The following is a 21,001-nucleotide window of genomic DNA, read 5'->3' as shown; positions in this document are numbered from 1 at the left end:
ATCCCTAGCCTGGGACCCTCCATATGCTGTGGGTGCAGCCCTCAAAAGACAAAAAAGACAAAAAGAAAAGAATAAAAGAGGTGGAGCTGTGGTGCAGCGGGACAAGATCCACTCTTGTTCCTGCTGTGGCCTGGATTCTATCCCCTGGCCCTGGAACTTCCACAAGGTGTGGGTGCAGCAAGAAAAGAAAAGAAATAGGTGACAAGGGACCAAGTGTTCACTTACTTCTGTGACCACTCCAGAGTCCAAAAAAACCTCTCCATCAAGGAAGAGAGCTAGAACATCACACGGGACGAATCTGGTACACACAGGCTCAATTTTCAACGGTGCTGGTGTCCCTTAGTTTCCCAATTTCTATCGGTATCACATCTAGACTATTCCATGGCTCCCAGGATCTGTGGCTGGAGTGCTTGCTCCAGGCTGAGCTGAGCTGGAGCAGAGGGGTGGCAATGGGAGGGCTAGCTAGGATGGGGGCCTCCGTATCCCTGAGCAGGTGGGTTGAGGACTCAAAGACTATATGACGCTGGTTCAGCTCTAAAGGGCATCCTCCGGAGTTCCCGTTGTGGCTCAGCCGGTCACGAACCCAACTGGTATCCATGAGGATGCAGGTTTGATCCCTGGCCTCACTCAGTGGGTTACGGATCCAGTGTGGCTGTGGCTGTGGTGTAGGCAGACAGCTACGGCTCCAGTTTGACCCCTAGCCTGGGAACTTCCACATGCTTTGGGTGCAGCCCTAAAAAGAAACAAGGAAAAAAAAAAAAAAGCATCATCTTGGGCTCCGCCTTTGAGGTTAGTGTCCCTAAAACCATGTCTCACTCACAGCCACCTCAGTGGGGCAGTGGACCAGAACACGCTAGTTACCCATCATCCTAAGAGGGAGCCTTCTGGAAGAGCATGTGTTGACCCATCAGCGATGGTTGGGGGTGAGGGGTGGCTTACAGAGCCCCATCCAGCTGCAGCTTAGCTAGGGCCCGGGAGTGAGGAAAGGGGAAAAGTGTGAGAAGTTGAGAAGTTCCCCTTGCTGACCCGGATGATGTCAGCGCTGCAAAGACTCCTGGGGGAAAGGCGTGACAGCGACAGGAGCGTGCTCTCCCAGAGGCCCTGCGGTAAGGCATCCCTGAGGTCTCAGGCCGGTCCCTCCTTGACCCTGCCTTACAGGGCCTCACCCCTCCCTCCAGGTTTGAGTGTGGGTGCCCCCCCCCACACACACACGGGAGGGGGCCCACCATGTGAGGTTCCCACCGCTGTCCACCTGCTCTTGGAAAATGGCAGGAGACGAAGTGACCTCTGAGACTGCAGGGGTGCCCCTGTGAAGTGTGTGACGCGTATCTTTAGGGGTGATGAGATGGAGAGGTTAACCCCAAACCAGGAAAACCAGGAGGCAAGAAGTGAAAACTGTAAAAACGACTTTTTTTTTCTGAAGTCCTTAAGGAGCCTGGCAGCAGCTGGCTGGAAGGCTGGTAACCCAGAACCAAAGCTTAGTATGCCAGCCACTAAGGACTCTGTTGGCAGGGGGATGGGGGTGTCCCCTCCACGGACCTTGAGCAAACCCTCTCCTGCCAGCCTCCGGCTCCCCCTGCAGAGACCATGTGAACCAGACGCTGTTCTGAGGCTCACGCACGGACAGAGAAGCACCGCAGAGCTACCGTAAAGCAGAGATTAAAAAAAAAAAATACTCCACGAAGCTCAGGAGATAGGAAATAGCAATAGCCACCTGCTCTTGCGAGAGACACACACAGACATCAGGGCCTCCGTTGGCCTCCAGTTACCTAGTGCTTTATTCTGAGTGCCTAGGCGGGGACTGAGAGCACAGCACGCACATGGGACAAACGGATTGGTCTTCTTCCAGAAACAAGGGGCCGAGCAGGCACCTCCCAGGGGCTGGGCGTTGAACCATACCCTCTGCTTGCAGCGTTGGTAAGGAGGGGGCCTGGGGGCTAGGGGAGGGGCAGCACACACCCCTGTCCTTGAGAGCCTGTGATCTTCTCAAGGCGCCTGGGGGGGTTGAGTTTCGCTCTGGGACCCGGCTTCTTTTTTTGAGGGATCCCAGGGGTCTGAGTCGAGAAGCAGGTGGAGGTGCGTAGGTAGGAGGACGCCTTGAGCCTGCTCTGGGCACTCAGGGCGGTGAGAGGAGCGTGGGTTTCGGCTTCCGAGGTCTGGACCAGTGTCCCCAGGGTTCTAGCACCACGAGGGTTGGCCTCCTGCAGTCGCCACGACCCGGAGGTCCCTGGGAGATGGCCGGTGGCCAGGGGTCCCAGGCTGCAGAGGGAACATGGAGGCTGATGCCACCTGGCCGGTTGGGAACACACTTGCTGCAGGAAAGCCACTGACGACTGGGCTCAGGGCAGCGTCCACTGAAAGCAGAGCTGTGGATCCCAGGCTCAGAGGGGAAACGTGGTAACGCCACAGGCTTCCAGAGCCGCGCTGCCAAGGGTCCAGCTAAAATTCTCGGTGGTAGCCATGGTTACAGGGAGGCAGGAATCGCTTTGCCGGGGTGGGGAGGGGGTGTCTGAGGCAGTTGGATGGAGGAAGGGGTTCACCCCTTTCCTTTTTCTCAAGTAGCCAGTAACGCCCAGGACCGAAGGCACTGGCTGGGCAGCACCGAGAAGAGAGCTAAGGGCCCGACCGCAGGGCAAAGACGGCCACGGGGCTGGAGCCGAGAAGGGTCAGGAGAGGCCTGCGCCCAAAGCAGGCCCCTCGGGCGATCTTCCCCTCCTTCCAGGGCAGAACCCCGCTCTGGGCCTCCTCGCTCCGCAGACAGAGACCTTAAGGCAGAGGTGTCAGCACCAGCCTTGGACAAGCAGCCTCCTCCCCGCAGAACTGTACACTGTGCAGCCGAGTTGGGACCACTGCAGCTCACAGACCCAGCAGCGGTACTAACGCCAGCACCTTGGACCCTGCCGCCCCGGGAGCCATCCGATGGCTGCAGGAGCTCTTTGAGGGAGCAGCCTGGACTGCCTTCTGGACCCTTTGTCATCTGAGGATGCAAAGCATCAGCTCCTTGGTGTGGTGGGACAGAGCCGGGTGAGCGCGCCGCTGGGTTCTGAGAAGGCCCTGTGCTGTTGGAAGCTGGACTCGAAGGCCTGGGCCCAGGCTTGTCCTGCGTCCCGGTCTCCAGAGCCTGAGACGGCGGCCTACCCAGGAAGCAGGGTAGGCTGGTCGCATGGGGACTTCAGAAAGGGCAGGACCTGCCCTCACGAGATAAGCCAGACCCCTAGCTGTCCTCACTGGTTCTGTCCCTCATTGATCCCGCTCAGGGCACCAACCCCAGTGCGCGACAGTGACTCCCAGGCTCCTTCCTGGTGGGCTCCTTGGCTTCTGGCTGCATTTCTTGGGTGATCCTGAAGGTCCAGAGAGCAGAACATACATGCTTGATGGAGAGAACATTTCCTACTAGGCTGTGAATGTAAGGGCCCAAGTCTCTCTTTTTTAACCTAGTGGGTGTATACAGTAGGTGCCCAATAAGTGCTTGTCCAATGGAGGATTTAAGACTGCCGGACCTTCGGGGCAGCTTCTGCAAGAGGTGGATCCCTACACAAGGCAGATCTTTGCCACCAAATCCAAGTCCTTGAGCCTTATACACTGACTGGGAGCATCTCCTATGGATTTCCATGCATACATGAACACCCACCTGTTCAGAACCAACATAATGGCCAGCTCGGGACTCTAGATTCAGTTGGACAAAGTGGTGGCCATCAGAATAGTGCGGTGAGGGGCCGAACAGGATACAAGACGGAGGCATATTCCTAGTTTCTGGTTTTCCTCCAGCCCATGGTGCAGCTCAGGGTGGACCTCCCATCACCACAGGACGATGCAGTTGTGTGCAGAGGCTGGCTGTTGAGCTCCCGGGCGTAGTGCGTGCTTTCTCACAAGGGAAGTGAGAGCCCTCTTGTCCCACTGCTGCTGAGCTGATGTTTCCTGTCCCACGTGAGCCCCAAGGATGCCAGAGACAGGGGCAATGGTGGGTGGCTAGCTGGTGCCAATCAGATGGCATCAGTGTCCAAAGAGCCACTTGGAAAGGCCAAACCAGCCCCTGGAAAACAATGCAAGCAGCTCGTGGACACGGGAGGCGATGGGAAAAAAACCAGAAAATGAGAAGGAAAGTAAATCAGCAGATGGGAGGGGAAAAAAGGGAAACAAAACGAATGGAAAGCAAAAATAAAAAATAAAAAAAACTGAGGGTTTATTGACTCATGCGTGTTAAATTAGAGGGTGTGAGACAGCCAGCCGTGTGTGTCTCTGAAGGCTGTGATGGTATCTTTGTGGTCTGGTGACGTCTTAGATGGGCAGCCATCTCACTGGCGTCCCCTGTGTCATCGGGCGGAGGGGGCGGGGGGGGGCAGCACTCTCTCCACCTCGGCAACTGGATATTCTCTTTCCAGCTTCTGCTTTTTCTTTGTCTTTTTTTTTTTTTTTTTTTTTGTCTTTTTGTCTTTTAAGATTGATTTAAACATTTTTAAACCACATGCTTCTTTTCCTGGGCTGCAGCGAGATCCGGGGGGGTGGGTGCTGTTGGCAGTGGTGATGGAACCGGGCAGGGTCTATGGGAAGTTCGGGGGGCCCCCACCTGGGGGGGCCCCCACACCCCCACAGGGCTGTTTGCAAGAGTCAGTTAGGAACGACTGCAGGTTGGTCCTATGTCTCCTGAACCCCTCCCCAGAAAGCCCAGGAGTTTGTGACTGAGACCAGAAATCAAGGGAAAAGACCCAGAATCATCTTTTCCCCAAAGTCATGAGCAGAGGCCAGGAGATGCATCTGGGGACGCAAGTTCCCCGATTCCACCCACCAGTCCCACTAGGAGTTCTTGAAGGTGCAGCACCGGGAACCCGCCCCTCCTTCCGCCTCCCCCTCCTGTCCTCACGGCCGCTCTGGAGCAAGCGGGGGCAGGGAGGCGGCCCGAGGCTGGTGTCCGTGGCCCACTGTCTGCGTGATTGGCCACCAGGCCTCAAAGCGTTGCCTGGAGGTTGGGGTCTAGGATGCCTTCTCGGTCTGGAGACTCGATATAATTGGCAGCTTCCTGAAGTTTCAGCAGCATGGCCATCTAAAGAGGGGCAGAAAGAGGAAAATCAGATTGTGGGAGCTCCCTGGTGGTTCTGGGTTAAGGATCTGGCATTGTCACTGCCACGGGTTTGATCCCAGGCCCGGGAAATTCTGCATGCTTCGGGTGTGGCCAATCAAAAAAAAAAAAAGAAAAAGAGGAGTTCCCGTTGTGGCTCAGTGGTTAACGAATCCGACGAGGAACCATGAGGTTGCGGGTTCGATCCCTGGCCTTGCTCAGTGGGTTAAAGATCTGGCGTTGCTGCGAGCGGTGGTGTAGGTCACAGATACTGCTCAGATCCCGAGTTGCTGTGGCTGTAGTGAAGGCCAGCAGCTACAGCACCGATTAGACCCCTAGCCTGGGAACTTCCATATGCCGTGGGTGCGGCCCTAGAAAAAACAAACAAACAAAAAAAAAGAAAAAAGAGAGAAAAAGAAAAGGAAATCAGATCATGGGTCTTATCCTGGCTTTGCAAGTGATGGAGAGCCCAGAGTTTGCGGTGGTTCAGGAAAAGGCTGGGATGATTGTTTCAATGCCGTGCGTAAGCCAGCACATGTGGACCAGAGCTTGGGGGCGTCAGGCCAGACAGGGTGCCACGCACGCTGTGAATGACGTGTGGAGAGGCCAGCGAGCAGGACCCCTCTGGCCTCAAGGTGCCTACAAGCCCACAGACCCAGCTGGGCCAAGCGGCATGTGGCCCCAGAGGACAGCTGTTAATGCCTCTGCCTGCAGATGGCGCTGCTGGACCAGTGTCTCCCCAGCTCCCAAATGCCACTGCAGGGTCTGGATCCACACTGTCTTCACCTCCGGCCTCTTTCCTGACACTTCATGCCTCTTCCCATTAGTGGGTCAGCCTCGCTGCTTCTCTGTTGGACCTGCCTCCCCCTTCTCTCGCGCCGGTTAGGACCAGTCTCCCGATTTAAAAGCATTTCTACACGGACGACACCTGTTTTCAACAAAGTCAACCTTGAAATAAAATGTCTTCAAGTGAAAGTAGAATTTCTGGCTCGAAAGGTAAAGCAGCAAGATCTCGGGGTCTGTGTGTGTTTTAACACAATCTGCCAAATACCCACCAGCGCTGTGAGAGTCGGGGCACCCGCACACACAATCGTGCCACATGAAATGGTCATTTCCTCGTTTCAACACGCATCTCCTTGGTTATTAGCGAGGTCGAAGGTCTTCTTCTGTTTTTATTGGTGCTTTGCATTTCCTCTAGTCAAAGGCCTATTCATGTCCTTTGCTCGCTCTCCTCTTTGGAAGTTTGTGTGCAACTGTCAAGTGTTCTGGCTAGCTTGTCACTAGCTTGTCACTGTCTTAGCCCGCCTTCGAAGGGGCTCCTAAAATTGCTGCAGGACTTCAGGATAACACGGGGCAAGTGCCCAGGCATCCTGCTGCTCCCCTGCCTTGCTCTGACCTGCCTCTGCCCGAGACCCAGGTCTTTGCTACCTGAGAACGCACATCTTGCCGGCAGGTGGCACCATCAGCTTAGCCCAGGTTCCAATGGTCAGAGCTCCTTGCCGGCCTCATTCTCATCCCGGCCCCCAGGCCCCATCAGGATGTGTGTGGAGGGGTTCAGTCCTATGACACTCCTCCTTTGACCTTAGACCTTTGACCTCTACTCACCAGAGGGTCTGAGTCCAGGGAACTTGGGGTGCTGTCCTTGACCGTCCTGTCCTCGGGGGGTGAGGCCATGCTGTGAGGGCCGACAGTGGGTGGGGGCAGATGGTACAGCTTTGACTGGTCTTGTTGGGCTGACGGCCAGGGAAGGGTGTCCCGGACCCACTCCACCGGGTCCTCCCAAGCAGCTTTCTGCCCGTGAACCTGGAGAGAAGGAAGATGTGATCGCTGGGCGAGGAACCACAGGTTAGACTCCTGACAGCGTTTGTACTTCTTCAGTGTAAAGCCCCGAGGCTCTAATAGCCGGGGATTTTCTTGGTGTTTCTCAAAAAGGGAAAGGAAAGAAGTGGGTGCAGGAGTTCCTGCAGTGGCACCATGGCACTGGCAGTGCTTCTGCAGCACCAGGACGCAGGTTCAATCTCCAGCCCAGCACAGTGGGTTAAAAGGATCTGGCGTTGCCACAGGTGCGTGCAGGTCTTAAGGGCAGTTTCAGATCTGATCCCTGGTCTGGGAACTCCACATGCCTGGGGGCAGCCAAAAAGGAAAAAAGGAAAAGAGGAGTTCCCGTTGTGGCTCAGCGGTTAAGAGCCCAAGCAGTATTGGTGAGGGTTCGGGTTCCATCCCTGGCCTTGCTCAGTGGGTTAAGTAGCCTGCATTGCTACGGCTGTGGTGCAGGCTGGTAACTCCAGCTCTGATTCGACTCCTAGCCTGGGAACTTCCTTATGCCGTGGGTGCGTCCCTAAAAAGCCAAAACCAAAACAAAACAAATTTAAATTTGTTAGCGCAAGCTGTGGTGTAGGTCACAGACGCAGCTTGGATCCTGCGTAGCTGTGGCATAGGCCAGCAGCTGTAGCTCCAATGCGACCCCTAGAGGAACTTCCAAGTGTCACATGTGAGGCCCTAAAAAAAAAAAAAAAAAAAAAAGAAAAGAAAAAAGAAAAGAAAGAAAATGAGAAGATGCAAAACCAGTCTGGAGATAACTTGGCAGAGTCTGTGTTAGAATTTAACATGTACAGAGCTTACAACCCCATAATTTTACTTAAATAAAAAATTCTTTCAGTTTAGTAATAATACCCTTTAGAAGATTTTTTTTTTTTTTTTGGCTTTTTAGGTGCACACTCACGGTGTATGTAAGTTCCTAGGCAAGGGGTTGAATTGGAGCCACAGCCACATGGGATCCGAGCTGCATCTGCGACCCACACCACAGCTCACAGCAATGCTGGATCCTTAACCCACTGAGCGAGGCCAGGAATCGAACCTGCATCTTCATGGATATTAGGCAGGTTTGTTTCCACTGCGCCACGATGGGAACTCCCTATTTCCTTTTTGATATATGAGGATATTAAAAAGGTTGAATAACTTAGCCAAAACAATATTTTTATTAGTAGTTAGTGATGAGCTAAGGTTGTATAATACGGTTTTTTTGTTGTTGTTGTTTTTTTTGTCTTTTTTGCCATTTCTTGGGCCGCTCCTGTGGCATATGGAGGTTCCCAGGCTAGGGGTCGAATCAGAGCTGTAGCTGCCAGCCTATGCCAGAGCCACAGCAATGTGGGATCCGAGCCACGTCTGCCACCTACACCACAGCTCACGGCAACGCCAGATCCCTAACCCACTGAGCAAGGCCAGGGATCGAACCCACAACCTCATGGTTCCTAGTCGGATTCGTTAACCACTGAGCCACGACGGGAACTCCTATAATAGGGTTTTACTTAATTCTCAGCTCCATTATTTCTCTACTTGCTCTGATCCCTAGAGAGCTGTTTAAGTTTGACAGAGGGCCGAGAAGCCTAGGACTGCCCACGTGGCCCCAGTGACAGTGATCATTTAGCCATTTGCTGAATAGTGGCCTGTCCAGCACCTCACCCACCCGCCAGGAGGAGACCCCAGCTGACCTCTGTAGCCCGATTCTAACACTGTCTCCATTAGGTGAGCCTGCTCTCCAGGCTGCGAGGAGTCGAGGGTGGGCTCACCTTGATGCCATCCTTGGCCCCTTCCTGCAGGTAGGGGATAATGGAGTTGTTCCACAGGTCGATGAACCAGGTCCGGAAGTCCTCGATGCCGATGGGGCAGGACAGAAAGAAGCAGGGCCCTGGGGAAAAGGATGGGGCTGTGAGGATGGCTGAGGGCCTGGCTCTCCCACCACCACCCCTCTGACGCCTTAAACAAGGCTGAGGGCTCTGACAACCACTTGGTTAAGAGAGGCACAGAGTCGGGCTCAAGTGACAGTGCTGTCAGGACTGGTGGCAGCTGACCGCCCAGCTGGCAGCCTCAGAAATGATGCTTCTTGGAGTTCCCATCATGGCTCAGCGGTTCAAGAACCCGACCAGCATCGATGAGGACGCGGGTTCGATCCCTGGCCTTGCTCACTGAGCTAAGGATCCGGCGTTGCCGTGAGCTGTGGTGTAGATCGCAGATACAGCTCGGATCCCATGTTGCTGTGGCTGTGGTGCAGGCTGTTGGCTACAGCTCTGATTGGACCCCTAGCCTGGGAACCTCCATATGCTGCGCATGTGGCCCTAGAAAAACAGAAAGACCAAAAAAAAAAGAAGAAGAAAAAGAAGGAAATGATGGGAGTTCCCGTCATGGCGCAGTGGTTAACGAATCTGACTAGGAACCATGAGGTTGCGGGTTCAATCCCTGGCCTTGCTCAGTGGGTTAAGGATCCGGCGTTGCCGTGAGCTGTGGTGTAGGTTGCAGACGCGGCTCGGATCCTGCGTTGTTGTGGCTCTGGCGTAGGCCAGCGGCTATAGCTCCGATTGGACACCTAGCCTGGGAACCTCCAAATGCCGCGGGAGCGGCCCTAGAAACGGCAGAAAGACAGAAAAAAAAAAAAAAAAAAAAGAAAGAAAGAAATGATGCTTCTCCAGGTAGATGGCAGGGGCGGGGGGTGGGAGGTGGGGGGCAGGCGTGGAGCAAGGGGAAGCTTTATTTTGCCTCCTAAATGCTTTCCCTCCTTCCCGGATATCGTGGGGGACGTGAGTGCCAGGGGTCAGCGCTCTGATGGCTGAGTTGCAGGGATGCTTGCTAAGCAACTTGGTCCCAAGTCTGAAGCCACAGGGCCTGTGACTCCGTAGCTCTCGGAAGACACGAGAAGGAAAGGGAGCAGCCTCTAGGTGTGACGCGGCAGGGGACGGCGCGGTACCGATGAGGAAGTCCGAGGTGCTGTGCTTCTCTAGGAAGGTGTGCAGGTGGTACCACAGCTTGGGCACCCAGTCCAGCACCCGCAGCAGCTCCTCCCTGTTGGCGTTGATGTCGCTGTCTGACTCCACCAGCTTCCTCCGCAGGTAGCGAACCAGGAAGCCGTTGGCGGGCTCCACGTTGTTGGAGAAAGTCAGCATCCTGCAGCCAGGGGTCGGGGAGGGGCAGTCGGCTCACCCCTGCCGGCCCATCCTTCCTCCGCCTGCCTGCCTGCCTGCCTCCCAGGGTCTGCTCAAGTCAGGGCCGAGGCCCCGGTGACTCTCCTGGGATAAACATCCAACCCTGCTTACCTGCTGGGGGTGTGCGGGCAGAGAACCCAAACCCCGGCCACCTGCTGCACATCTTAGCTTTAAAGGCTTTTCCTCCTCTCCAGGGTCCCCCCATCCCTGACACGGCAGTGACACCTACTCTGTCCCCGCCCACAGGGCTCTGGCTACTTGGCTTTCCTTCTGCTGCCCTCTGGCCAGGTCCTAGGATAACTGGCTTTAGGAACTTGGGTAGGGTTGGAAGGCTCATCCAGGCCACTGGTCTTACCTGAAGCTCAGGTGCAAGCCGTGATTGGGTGTCATTTTTACAGGCTGATTAGTGGTACCTATAATGTAGGGACTGCGGAAAGAGAGAGGCGCAAGATTTCTTAGACTTGTCAGAACATGTGCTTTCTGCCACGTGCCCGAACCCCCTCCCAGGGGGACGCTGGGAGTTTGGCCTGGACCCGGCTCTCTCCTTCTGCCCGAGGTGATAAGTCTGGTCTTGCCTGATGCCAGCTTACCATTTGTGATACTTGCAGGTAAGGGCTCCGTTGACCAGCTCGCTGATGGAGCCTGCTTCGCTGAGGTCATCCAGCAGGATCACCAGGGGGACGTCCCCAATCCCTGTCTCCCGATCTATCTGGTTGGCCAAGTTGGAAAGATAGAGCTGCAGATCCTGAAATGAAGAAGGCAGTGGGTCAGGGCTCGGGAGCAGGGAGCCCTGGACCAGCAGGGAAGACAAAGGTCTGGCTCTGGATCCCTGTGGCCTCACGTCCTGCCTGTGGCCCCTGCGCCGATCAGCTGTCTAGAGGCGCTAAGCAACCTTCCTAAGCAGCGGCCCCTAAGTCCCCCAAGAACACATGCTTTTCTCTTTTTTCTTGTCTTTTTGCTTAGGGCTGCCCCGGTGGCATATGGAGGTTCCCAGGCTAGGGGTCTAATGGGAGCTGTAGCCGCTGGCCTACACCACAGCCACAGCAATGCCAGATCCGAGCCGAGTCTGCAACCTACACCCCAGCTCATGGCAACACCGGATCCTTAACCCACTGAGCAAGGACAGGGATCAAACCCACAACCTCATGGATACTAGTTGGGTTTGTTAACTGCTGAGCCACAACAGGAACTCCATAGTGACACTCAATTCTGAGCGCAATCCTGGGAAGAAAGGCAGAGGGAAGGAAGCCAAAGAGAAGAAGGGTCTCACAAGGCTGGCAGAGGGCAGAGTGGGGAGCAAGGGGGACGGAGGGGCCGTGGGCACTTGCAGGGCCAAGTGCTCCTGAAGCAAGGAGGGAGAAGACGGGGGTGGGGAGGAGTGCCAGTGGGGACAGGGAGCGGCCACCTTGCAGGACTGCTGGTGCATGTTGAAGGTGCTCACGATGCCCTCGGTGACCTCGCGGCCCGAGCGCTCCACCAGGTACTCGGCCAGGCGGTTGGTCAGGTAGGTTTTGCCGGTGCCGCTGGGGCCGGACAGGACGAGGCGCCGGTGCTTGAGCAGGAGGCCTATGTAGTGCTGCATCATGGGCTTGGGGATGAGCGTCTCGAATACCAGGCTGTCCACGCACTTCTCCTTCAGACCTGGACCCCAGACCCCCACGGCGTCAGCCTCGGCCGGCCTGGGGCTTTCCTCCCTTGTGGGGTCGGGGGTGGGGGGCATGCAAAGTTGCTGGCCTGGCTCTGGAAGGCGGGGCAGGCTGGGCGCAATGGGCCAGGGAGGGGAAGGCCGGGCTGGCCAGAACTGTCCTGGGAGCCACCATGGCCCTGGGACCCATCAGGTGGGCTCATGCATCTTGGGGTGACCTTCCCACTGGTGCCCCTTGATCAGCTCTTGCTGACTGAAAGCACGATGGACCACCGGACCCCCCCGCCCCCCACCCATCCAGCATCACTGCACCGGGAGGCCAGGCCCGACCTTTGAGGGAGACCACAATGTTGTTGACCCCTCGGCGGCAGGGGGGCAGCTCTGGGGGCTCGGCGTCCAGCAGGCGTTTCGCGTGGCTGATGCTGTAGCCGTGGATGGACTCGGTGCTCAGACCCAGCGTTGCCGCTGGGTCCATCTTGGAAATGTAGTCCTGATGGGGGAGAAGGAAGAGAAAAAAGATGCACACAGATATAGAAGCTGCGAGGGAAGTGCTGTTGGGGGATCAGGGTCCGGGGGAAGGGGAGGAGCCGCCCGTCCTCCTGCCCAAAGCATCACAGGTGGCGGTGCTGTCGGAGGACCAGTGGTCTCAGGGAGCTCCCGTGTCCCTCACCTTGAACACCTGGAGGACAGCTTCATCCAGGAGCTTCCAGTCCACTTTCCCACTGACCTTGCTGCAGCCCAGGAAGAACTCCTGCTGCTTCAAGTCCTGCGAGGCCGAGGAGAAGCCCGTGAGCCTTGGCGAGGGCGGCAGGTAGGGGGAGCTGAGAAGGCCGCGGGGGTGAGTCCTCTGGGCTCGGGTGACAATGACCTTGCCACAGTCCCCAGAAGTTCCTTACCCCTTTGATGATGTGCTGGGGGGCCATCCTCACCACCACCCGGAGAGTCACTTCCTCTTTGGGGCCACAGGAGCTGATGCCGTCCATGGGGGACAGGTCTGGAGGCAGGGAAGAGGACTGCCGGTTTTAGGGGGACCCTGGGCTTTCCTACCCCTTCACCACTATCCTTGCCCAGTGAGTCTTCATCTGCTCCCACAAGGAGAGCCCAACCTGGTCAGTGACTGAGGTCTCAGTGTCTTGGCACCGTTACCTCCGAGACGCAAAGAAGCCCCCCCGGAGCGAGAGGAGATGGGAGGAGAGCCCGTTCCTTCTCTCCAACACGTACCTGTGTCTGCAAGACTCGGGCTGAAGGGGTGGGAGAGCGCCAGGCCTAAGGAGCGGCGAGGGGACGGCAGCGCTGATGATCCCGGGACCTGCCCCGGAGCAGAGCCCGCTGCGGGGCCCGGGGCCACCTTCAGCCGGTCGTTCTCGGCTTTCAGCAGGTCCACCTCCAGCTGTGGCGACAACAGACGGGAAGGGCAGCGGGGGGTGGGGGCGCGGTCGGGAGCCTTGGAGCCCCGTTCTGCCATGGCCCCCATCCTGCCACGGCCGCCACCGCCGGGCACTGACCTGCATGTTGTGCATGGTCTCCCGCAGCTGGTCCAGCTGGTGTGCGGAGTTGAGGGCTTCCAGGCGGATGTCCGTGAGCTTCATCTCCTTCTCCCACAGCTCCGAGCGCAGCTCTGACACCTCCTTCTTCTCTGGCTCCTCCTCCTCGCTGCCGTGGAACAGCCTGGCGTGGGGAGCGGAGTGGGTGGGGGCCCTGGAGGGAAGCGAGAGTCAGGCCAGATGCCAGGGAAGTGCCAGGCGTCAGACGTTGAGCCGCGTTGGGCAGGGCTCCTCCCGCTGCCATCACCAGTCTAAGGTCTCAGGTCCACCTGCTGCTCTCAGCCTGGGGAGGGGACATTGGCTGGCCAGCCGTGGGGGCACTTACTCAGGGCCGTCGGTGCCCGCAGAGGACGAGGTGGAGGACTTGATGGAGGGCGAGGCGGTCTCCGTGGACACGTGCTGCAGCTTGGGGGACGAGGGGGCCGAGGAGTCGGGCGTGGCAATCTCCTCGATGTCGGAGTATGAGGACGCCGACTTGGGCCCCTTCTTTATGCTGAAGGCTTTGTTAAAGGAACTTCGGAGCTAGAAGAAAGCAGATGGGGAGAGCCGTCAGGGCTCTGCTCTGGAGCTGGGAGGCCAGTAGGGGCTTCTGAGCCCAGTGCAGAGCTGGGGGTTTGCTGGCTGTGCGCCTCGCTCTGCGGCATCACTGGCTTCATGGAATATGGGCCAAGGACTTGCCTAGGGATTTGGGCTGAGAGCTTGGACTCGGTGCTGTAGCTAAGGGAACGGCTCGGGTCTCCCTCCCCTGTGGGGGGACCGCGCCCAGGGCAGGATGGAGGGGAGCCCCCGGGGCACGTGCTGTACCTCTCAGTGGCCCTATCCCGCCTCCTCCAGCAGACCGGTCACTGCTCAGTCTGGAGCCTAGCTCACTGGCCACTGGACCCACCTCTGAGCAGGGCTCATCGGGTCAGAATCCATCCACCAGAGACTGACAGTGGGATCCCGTGGAATCGACAGAAGGGAGATGAACCAAGCTTCTTTCAGTGCCTGCTGTGCTCAGCACATCACAGGGTGGCTAGATAGCCTGAAACTGCTCTCCACTACCTCCACTCAAACCCCCACCACAAGGGCTGCTTCCCAGCATTTCGTCCAAGCACGTGGGCGGTTGTGATCTGACCGTAACGGGCTTGGTCTCGGGGGCGGAGAGGCTGGGCGTTAGGGATGGGAGAGGCAAACCACGTTCTGTCCCACACCCATCACATGCATCCATTTGGCATGCACACGCACGCAGACACACGGAGATGGAGCGGCGGCCGGACACAGAGAGTAAAGGAGGGGTCAAAGGCTACAGGGACAAAGCCAACCAGGTCTCTGGGACAGGGAGAGAGGAGGGGCGCACTGAGGATTCTCTGCAGGGGTGTGTCCTGGAGCTGCAGGGCAGGGCGGGGGCTCTACCAGGCAGGACGTGGGGAGGACCAAGCTGGCCAGGATGGGATGTGAGGGACAGCACAGCGTGCGTGCAATGCAGGGGGCACGGCTCAGACTGCCAGGGAGCTCAGTGCTCTGCAGAGATGGAGACCCGGGGCTAGAACTCAGCCTGCCTGCCTTTGAACCCGGTGAAGCCCCTGCCTCCCAGGAAGTGTGTGTGTATGTGTGTGTGCATGTGCGTGTGTGTGTGACCCCCATCTGCCGGGAGCACCCGCCCTCGAGGATCACCTAGACTCTAGGTGAGAACTGTGCTATGTGTGGCTCTGTGGTCCCAAAGCAGAACTGCTGGAACAGGTGGACTGTGCCGTGTCACCTGCTGAGGGCTTATGTGGCCAAGTGAGCTCCAGACACAGTGGATCGAGCAAAACTGGCCTCCGTCCCGAGGGACAGCTCAGGACATCTCCTGGGCGGACGTGTGGGGAGGAAAGGTAGGGCCCCTCCAATCGGAGCAGCTCAGTGGGCTGGTGGGGAACTCACTTAGGGACATGCTAAGAATCAGGTCTCGCAGTTATCCTGCGTCCAGACCTTCCCTCTCCTCGGGGTCCCAGAGCTCAAATCCTCCCTGCCTGCGGCCCCCTTCTGACCAGACTCTGCAGAATGCAGCCCACAGGCCTCTGTGGCTGACACAGCCCCACCCCCGCTTAGCCTCCGCCCTCTGTGCGCTTCTTCTGGAACGAGCCTCCAAGACTGAACTGAGCATCTGGTACCACTAAACTGTCGCCGGTTTTACACATACAAGACTTCTTGTTTCCCGGCAAGGCTGCAGCTCCTTGAGCGCCCAGATCTGTTTCCGGTCCTCACCCAGCACGACGTTGGGACAGGGGCTCAGTGGACCTCACACGTCTGGTTGGTCATGGAAATTCTGGTTCCCTTTCTATCTCAGTCCCCGAATGCCTTTGGAAACCCCATGACGCTCAGAGGGCTGGAGGTCTTGGAGTGACCTCAGGTCACTCCCCCTCCCCTATCTCTGGCTCATCTTACTCCAGAGCTGTATCTTCAGTCCAGGCCCAGGCTGATGTGGCCTTGTGGTCAAGATAACGGTCATTCCCAGTCTGCCACATGTGGCTTCTAGGCTCTGACAGAACGAGACGGACTCGCTCTCGGGACGGGGGCTCGGTGTGAGCCCTCTTATAACAGGCAGACTTGGGGGTGGGGGACGGGGCCAGGGGGAGACAGAGCCCCCCACCGGCCCCAGCCAGACCACTCCTCTGGCCTCGTGGGATCGGCCGTGGATGGACATGCAGGGGCGTGGGTTAGGGGCTCGGCATGGTGGTCACAGTTAGTTTCCTGGGTGGCGTTCTGTTTTTAGGGACAGGGAGCTGCTCCTGAGATGGGGGAGGTATGGCAACGGGAAAGAGAAACAGGGAGAGGAGTGTCTTACCTCGTAGACCTGGAAAAAAATAGGGATTTGAGGTCAGCGTTTTGAAGGGGGAAAAAAAAAAAAAAAAAAGAAGAAGCAACACTTAATCACTCATTTCACACGGCTGGCCCGTCTGTACTACGCAACGGTCTGCGGGCGGGCTCGTCGCGCAGGGGACCAGGGGCGCGAGTGCCCCATGGGCACCCCCTCCTGAACGCGGGCAGCAGGAGGGGCGGGCAGAAAGGTCAGCCAAAGCCAGTTTAGGGTTTTCTGGGAAAACACACAAACGGAACAACTACCTCTGGACCAAAGGTAATAAAGAGGCTCCTTGTGAAGTAATCTGGAAGGTTCCACAAACACCTCTGCAAAGGGCTGAAGCCATGACCTCTGGGGGCATCTAGAGTGAGTGGCTTTGTTCCTACAACCTTCCTCCCAGACACTAGAAGTCACGGGGGCAGCCATGCAGGACCCAAAGGGGATGCTGGTGGGGGGTGGGGGGGTGGGAGGACCACGCAGACCCCACTCGGGGCAGACGGGGGTGGTAACAGACAGGACTCTCTCGCCGTGGGTTCTGGAAGCCCGCTCCCTATGCTGAGGTGGCGCGTTCCACGGCGGTCCACACAGCTCCCCCCACAGCTTTACCTACCCAGCTCTTTTTCTTCTTCTTCTTCGCGTCAGCATCCTTGCCGCTGCCGATGCTGGAGTGGCTGGTGATGCTGTTGAGGCTGGAGATGCTGTCCGAGGAGTTCTGCCTCTTGATCCGCAGTTCTGGGGGCCAAGCACAGTGGGACAAACACAGGCACGGTGGGTGCCAAGGGGACACGGGCTTTAGGCAAGTCTCGACGCAGAAGGAAGAGGAGGGAGCCCCCACCTCATCCACATTCTTCACCTTCTGGATCGTCCTCTCAACAAACATTTATGGAGCGCCATCATATTTCAACAGAAGAAAATGCTAAGGGTGGAGTTCCCGTCGTGGCTCAGTGGTTAACGAATCTGACTAGGAACCATGAGGTTGCGGGTTTGATCCCTGGCCTCGCTCAGTGGGTTAAGGATATGGCGTGGCCGTGAGCTGTGGTGTAGGTTGCAGCCATGGCTCGGATCCCGCGTTGCTGTGTCTCTGGCGTAGGCCAGTGGCTACAGCTCCGATTCGACCCCTAGCCTGGGAACCTCCATGTGCCACGAGAGTGGCCCTAGGAAGGCAAAAAGACAAAAAAGAAAATGCTAAGGGTGAAAAACAGGCAAGAAAGGATTCTTGTTCTCAACAAGCTCCTAGTCTCGTAGGAGAAAGAGCAGCACACAAGCCAGCGAACCTAGCTTGAGCAGGTGTGACAAGAGCCAGCTCAGATGGAGCGTCCACTGTCCTATGGAGACATGGACCTGCTGTCCTCAGGGCTTTTTCTGGTGACACTAGGTGGCCCGGGGACCCGAGGCCCAGCGCCTTGCCTTCAACCCCCCCCAAGTAGGTCTGTAATGGTCCCAATGATGTCCCCCTTTTCTGTTACAAGGAAGGAAAAGGTTAATAAAGGGGAGACATTCGAGGGTTGTAAGAACGGAAGCTCTTCAGGTGGAAACACTGGATAATGACTGTAGGGCTGAAAAAAGGCCCTGCAAAGGTTTGTGGGGAGCCAGTTCTGCTTGAGGGCCCTCAGGTGACAAGGTCAGTGGGGCTGGGGGGCCAGAGTGAGGCGGGGAACCCCTCAGGAGGCCAGGTGAGGCCACAGGTGACAGGCAGCAGAGTCTAAGCAAAGCCCATGGGCTGTGCCTCAGCAACCTCTAGTTCACATTTTCCTCTAGAACATGAATTGCTTTTGTGATCAAATTAATTTAATTTGAAATTAGTTAATTAAAACAAAGGGCAGCAAAAATAAGTGTGTATATCTATCATCAGTTACTTGGAGGGTCTAGTTAGCTCTGAGCTTATCAATTAACTTTTAAAAATATGCTATATAATACTGTTAAAAGCATAGGATATGGTGGGTTTTTTTTTCTTTTCTTTTTTTTCTCTTTTTAAGGCCGCACTCACGGCATATGGAGGTTCCCAGGCTTAGGGTTGAATCGGAGCTGTAGCTGCCGGCCTACACCACAGCCACAGCAACACAGGATCTGAGCCGTGTCTGTGACCTACACCACAGCTCACGGCAGCACCGGATCCTTAACCCACTGAGCGAGGCCAGGGATTGAACCTGCAACCTCATGGTTCCTAGTCGGATTGTTTCTGCTGCGCCACGACGGGAACTCCTCTGTTTCTTTTTAAGGCAGCACTGGCAGCATATGGAAGTTCCCAGGGTAGGGGTCAAATCAGAGCTGCAGCTGCCAGCCTATGCCACAGCCAGAGCAACTCGGGATCTGAGCTGCATCTTCAACCTACACCATGGCAACGCTGCTGGGTCCCCGACCCACTGAGCAAGGCCAGGGATTGAACCTGCATCCTCATGGCTGCTAGTCGGGTTTGTTACTGCTCAGCCATGACAGGAACTCCGGGATACGTTTTTAGAATCAAGCAGTCTTCGAAAAGTTAGGAAATCTCTTGTGTGTTTAAAATTTTGTGCCATGTACACTTATTATGTATTTGCAAACAAAATAAAATTAGGTGTCGTTGCTTTCAGCATTTGTCTTTGAAGGCTTCTAGAAGTCCTCCTGACCAAGTTGAGCCTGGGTCAACAATAAGGAGGAAAACCTGAAATACTGTAGCAAAAGTCAGGATTCGCTTATCCATGCAGCACACAGGAATGTGAAGAGTCAGGTGTATTCAGGGAAACTAGAAATAGCTCAATGTTCCAGACCCGTCACTAAGGAGCTGTGTTTGAGCAAGTTGCTTGTCTTCTCTGATCTTATTCTCAACTATACAATATATCTTATGGAGCTGTTATTCAGAATAAACAAATTAACATCAGTAAAATGCTCAGACTTGTGCCTGGCATACTGCAGGTGTTCAATAAAGGCTGACTGTGTCTCCTGGAGCACAGCAGGCAAAGGTGATGGGAGATGTGGCCAGAGAGAGAGTCTGTCCTAGACCAGGCACAGGGTGGTGGGTCTAGCTGTAGTCTCTTTCCCTCCCACTTGCACTTCTGAAATGTTTCAAACACACAGGAACACTTAAAGCACAGCACAACCCAGGACCCCCACTTGGCCTCCACCTAAAGTAACAACTGTTAATATTTTGTTATATTTTCACTCTTCTCCACTTAGGCGCAAACACACACACACACAAACACACAGAGAACATTTTCTTTCTTTCTTTTTTTTTTTTTCTTTTTGTCTTTTCTAGGGCCACTCCCACAGCATATGGAGGTTCCCAGGTTAGGGGTCGAATCGGAGCTGTAGCCACTGGCCTACGCCAGAGCCACAGCAACGCGGGATCCGAGCCGCATCTGTGACCTACACCACAGCTCACGACAACGCCGGATCCTTGACCCACTGAGCAAGGCGAGGGCTCGAACCCGCAACCTCATGGTTCCTAGTTGGATTCGTTAACCACTGCGCCACGATGGGAAATCCGGAGAACATTTTCTTAATTTGAAAACAAGTTGCAACAGCATGACACTTTACCACCAGACACTTCAGGATGTGCCTCTGAAGACTAAGGACTCGGTCGCAGCATCACTGTTACACCGGAGAAGACTGATAGTATCTCTTTCAACTTAATACCTAGTCGATGTTCAAGCTGGACTGATTTAATACAACAAACTTCCAGTTGGGTGGCCACCTTACAGAAGTCAAATAAGTATTAAAATTATATTTTGGAGTTCCCGTCGTGGTGCAGTGGTTAACCAATCCGACTAAGAACCACGCGGTTGTGGGTTCGATCCCTGCCCTCGCTCAGTGGGTTAAGGATCCGGCGTTGCCGTGAGCTGTGGTGTAGGTTGCAGATGCGGCTCGGATCCCGAGTTGCTGTGGCTCTGGCGTAGGCCAGCGGCTACAGCTCCGATTTGACCCCTAGCCTGGGAACCTCCATATGCCGCTGGAGCAGCCCAAGAAATGGCAAAAAGACCAAAAAAAAAAAAAAAAAAAAAAAAAAGAAAGAAAAAAAAGTTAAAAAAAAGATAAAATAAAATTATATTTTGAGGAGTTCCCATTGTGGTGCAGCAGAAATGAATCCGACTAGGAACCATGAGGTTGCAGGTTGGATCTCCGGCCTTGCTCAGTGGGTTAAGGATCTGGCGTTGCTGTGAGCTGTGGTGTAGGTCGAAGACGCGGCTTGGATCTTGGCATGGCTGTGGCTGTGGTGTAGGCCGGCAGTTGCAGCTCTGATTCGATTCCTAGCCTGGGAACCTCCATATGCTCTAAAAAGCAAAACAAAACAAAACAAACCCCCAAAAACAAAACAAAACCAAAAAACCGAGAGAAAGCGCTAGTTTTAGACTACTTTTTAGGGCAGCTTCTGCTCCCACACACTCACAGCCCCCACCACCCACATCCCCACCCGACGTGCGCTGTCGACAATGGACGGACCTGCTCTGACATACGCCCATCGCCCAGTGCCTCCAGGCTTCACTCCTGCCCGTGGGCTCTGAGCACCCGGGCAAAGGTGTGAGGGCCATACCCTACAGAATCCTGTCCTGTCCTAAGCGTCCACGTCCCGCCTGCTCGTCCCTCCCCTCCCCCGACTACTGCAATCCTTTCTTCATCCCCGGAGTCCTGTCTTTTCGGGAATGTCGCACAGTGGGAACCGCACAATAGGCACCACCTTTTCTGATGGGCTCCTTGCACTTAGCGATGGACATTTACCCATGTATCTTTTCCTAGCTTGAGGACTCGTTTCCTTATGCCCTGTGACATGTCGTTGCCTGGCTATGGCAGTTTATCCATCCGTTCACCTACTGAAGGACATCCGGGCTGCTTCTGAGCTTTGACGACTGTGAACAAAGCTGCTCTAAACATCCACGTCCAGGAGTTCCTGTCGTGGCTCAGTGGTTCACACATCCGACTAGGAACCATGAGGTTGCGGGTTCGAGCCCTGGCCTCGCTCAGCGGGTTAAGGATCCGACGTTG

General features: G+C 55.9%; 1 protein-coding gene across 7 annotated transcripts in view; it reads right to left on the bottom strand.

Moving 5' to 3' along the window:
- Positions 1-1,750: 1,750 nt before the first annotated feature.
- NAV1 (neuron navigator 1) overlaps positions 1,751-21,001 on the bottom strand; it is a 219,227-nt gene continuing 199,976 nt past the window's right edge. For 6 of the 7 annotated variants that reach the window (XM_021064511.2, XM_021064513.2, XM_021064516.2 and 3 more), the window contains 14 exons: positions 16,656-16,777; positions 13,547-13,743; positions 13,183-13,375; positions 12,899-13,067; positions 12,574-12,671; positions 12,348-12,443; positions 12,008-12,167; positions 11,438-11,673; positions 10,623-10,777; positions 10,388-10,459; positions 9,798-9,994; positions 8,626-8,744; positions 6,662-6,859; positions 1,751-5,041 (listed from right to left, as the gene is read on the bottom strand). In XM_021064511.2, coding sequence (XP_020920170.1) covers positions 4,946-5,041; positions 6,662-6,859; positions 8,626-8,744; positions 9,798-9,994; positions 10,388-10,459; positions 10,623-10,777; positions 11,438-11,673; positions 12,008-12,167; positions 12,348-12,443; positions 12,574-12,671; positions 12,899-13,067; positions 13,183-13,375; positions 13,547-13,743; positions 16,656-16,777 — 2,108 coding nt within the window. In that variant the 3' untranslated portion in view covers positions 1,751-4,945. The remainder of the gene's footprint in view (positions 5,042-6,661; positions 6,860-8,625; positions 8,745-9,797; positions 9,995-10,387; positions 10,460-10,622; positions 10,778-11,437; positions 11,674-12,007; positions 12,168-12,347; positions 12,444-12,573; positions 12,672-12,898; positions 13,068-13,182; positions 13,376-13,546; positions 13,744-16,655; positions 16,778-21,001) is intronic. The other variant, XR_014817546.1, reaches the window with a different exon arrangement.

This window comes from Sus scrofa, chromosome 10 (genome assembly GCF_054392235.1).
Source record: "Sus scrofa isolate SSC_HxYL_T2T_F1_AM1 chromosome 10, Sscrofa_HxYL_maternal_Yorkshire_Landrace_v2.0, whole genome shotgun sequence".
In the NCBI taxonomy this organism is placed as follows: domain Eukaryota; kingdom Metazoa; phylum Chordata; class Mammalia; order Artiodactyla; family Suidae; genus Sus; species Sus scrofa.
Note: the sequence above shows the minus strand (reverse complement) of the source record. Positions and strands in the feature narration are given on the sequence as shown.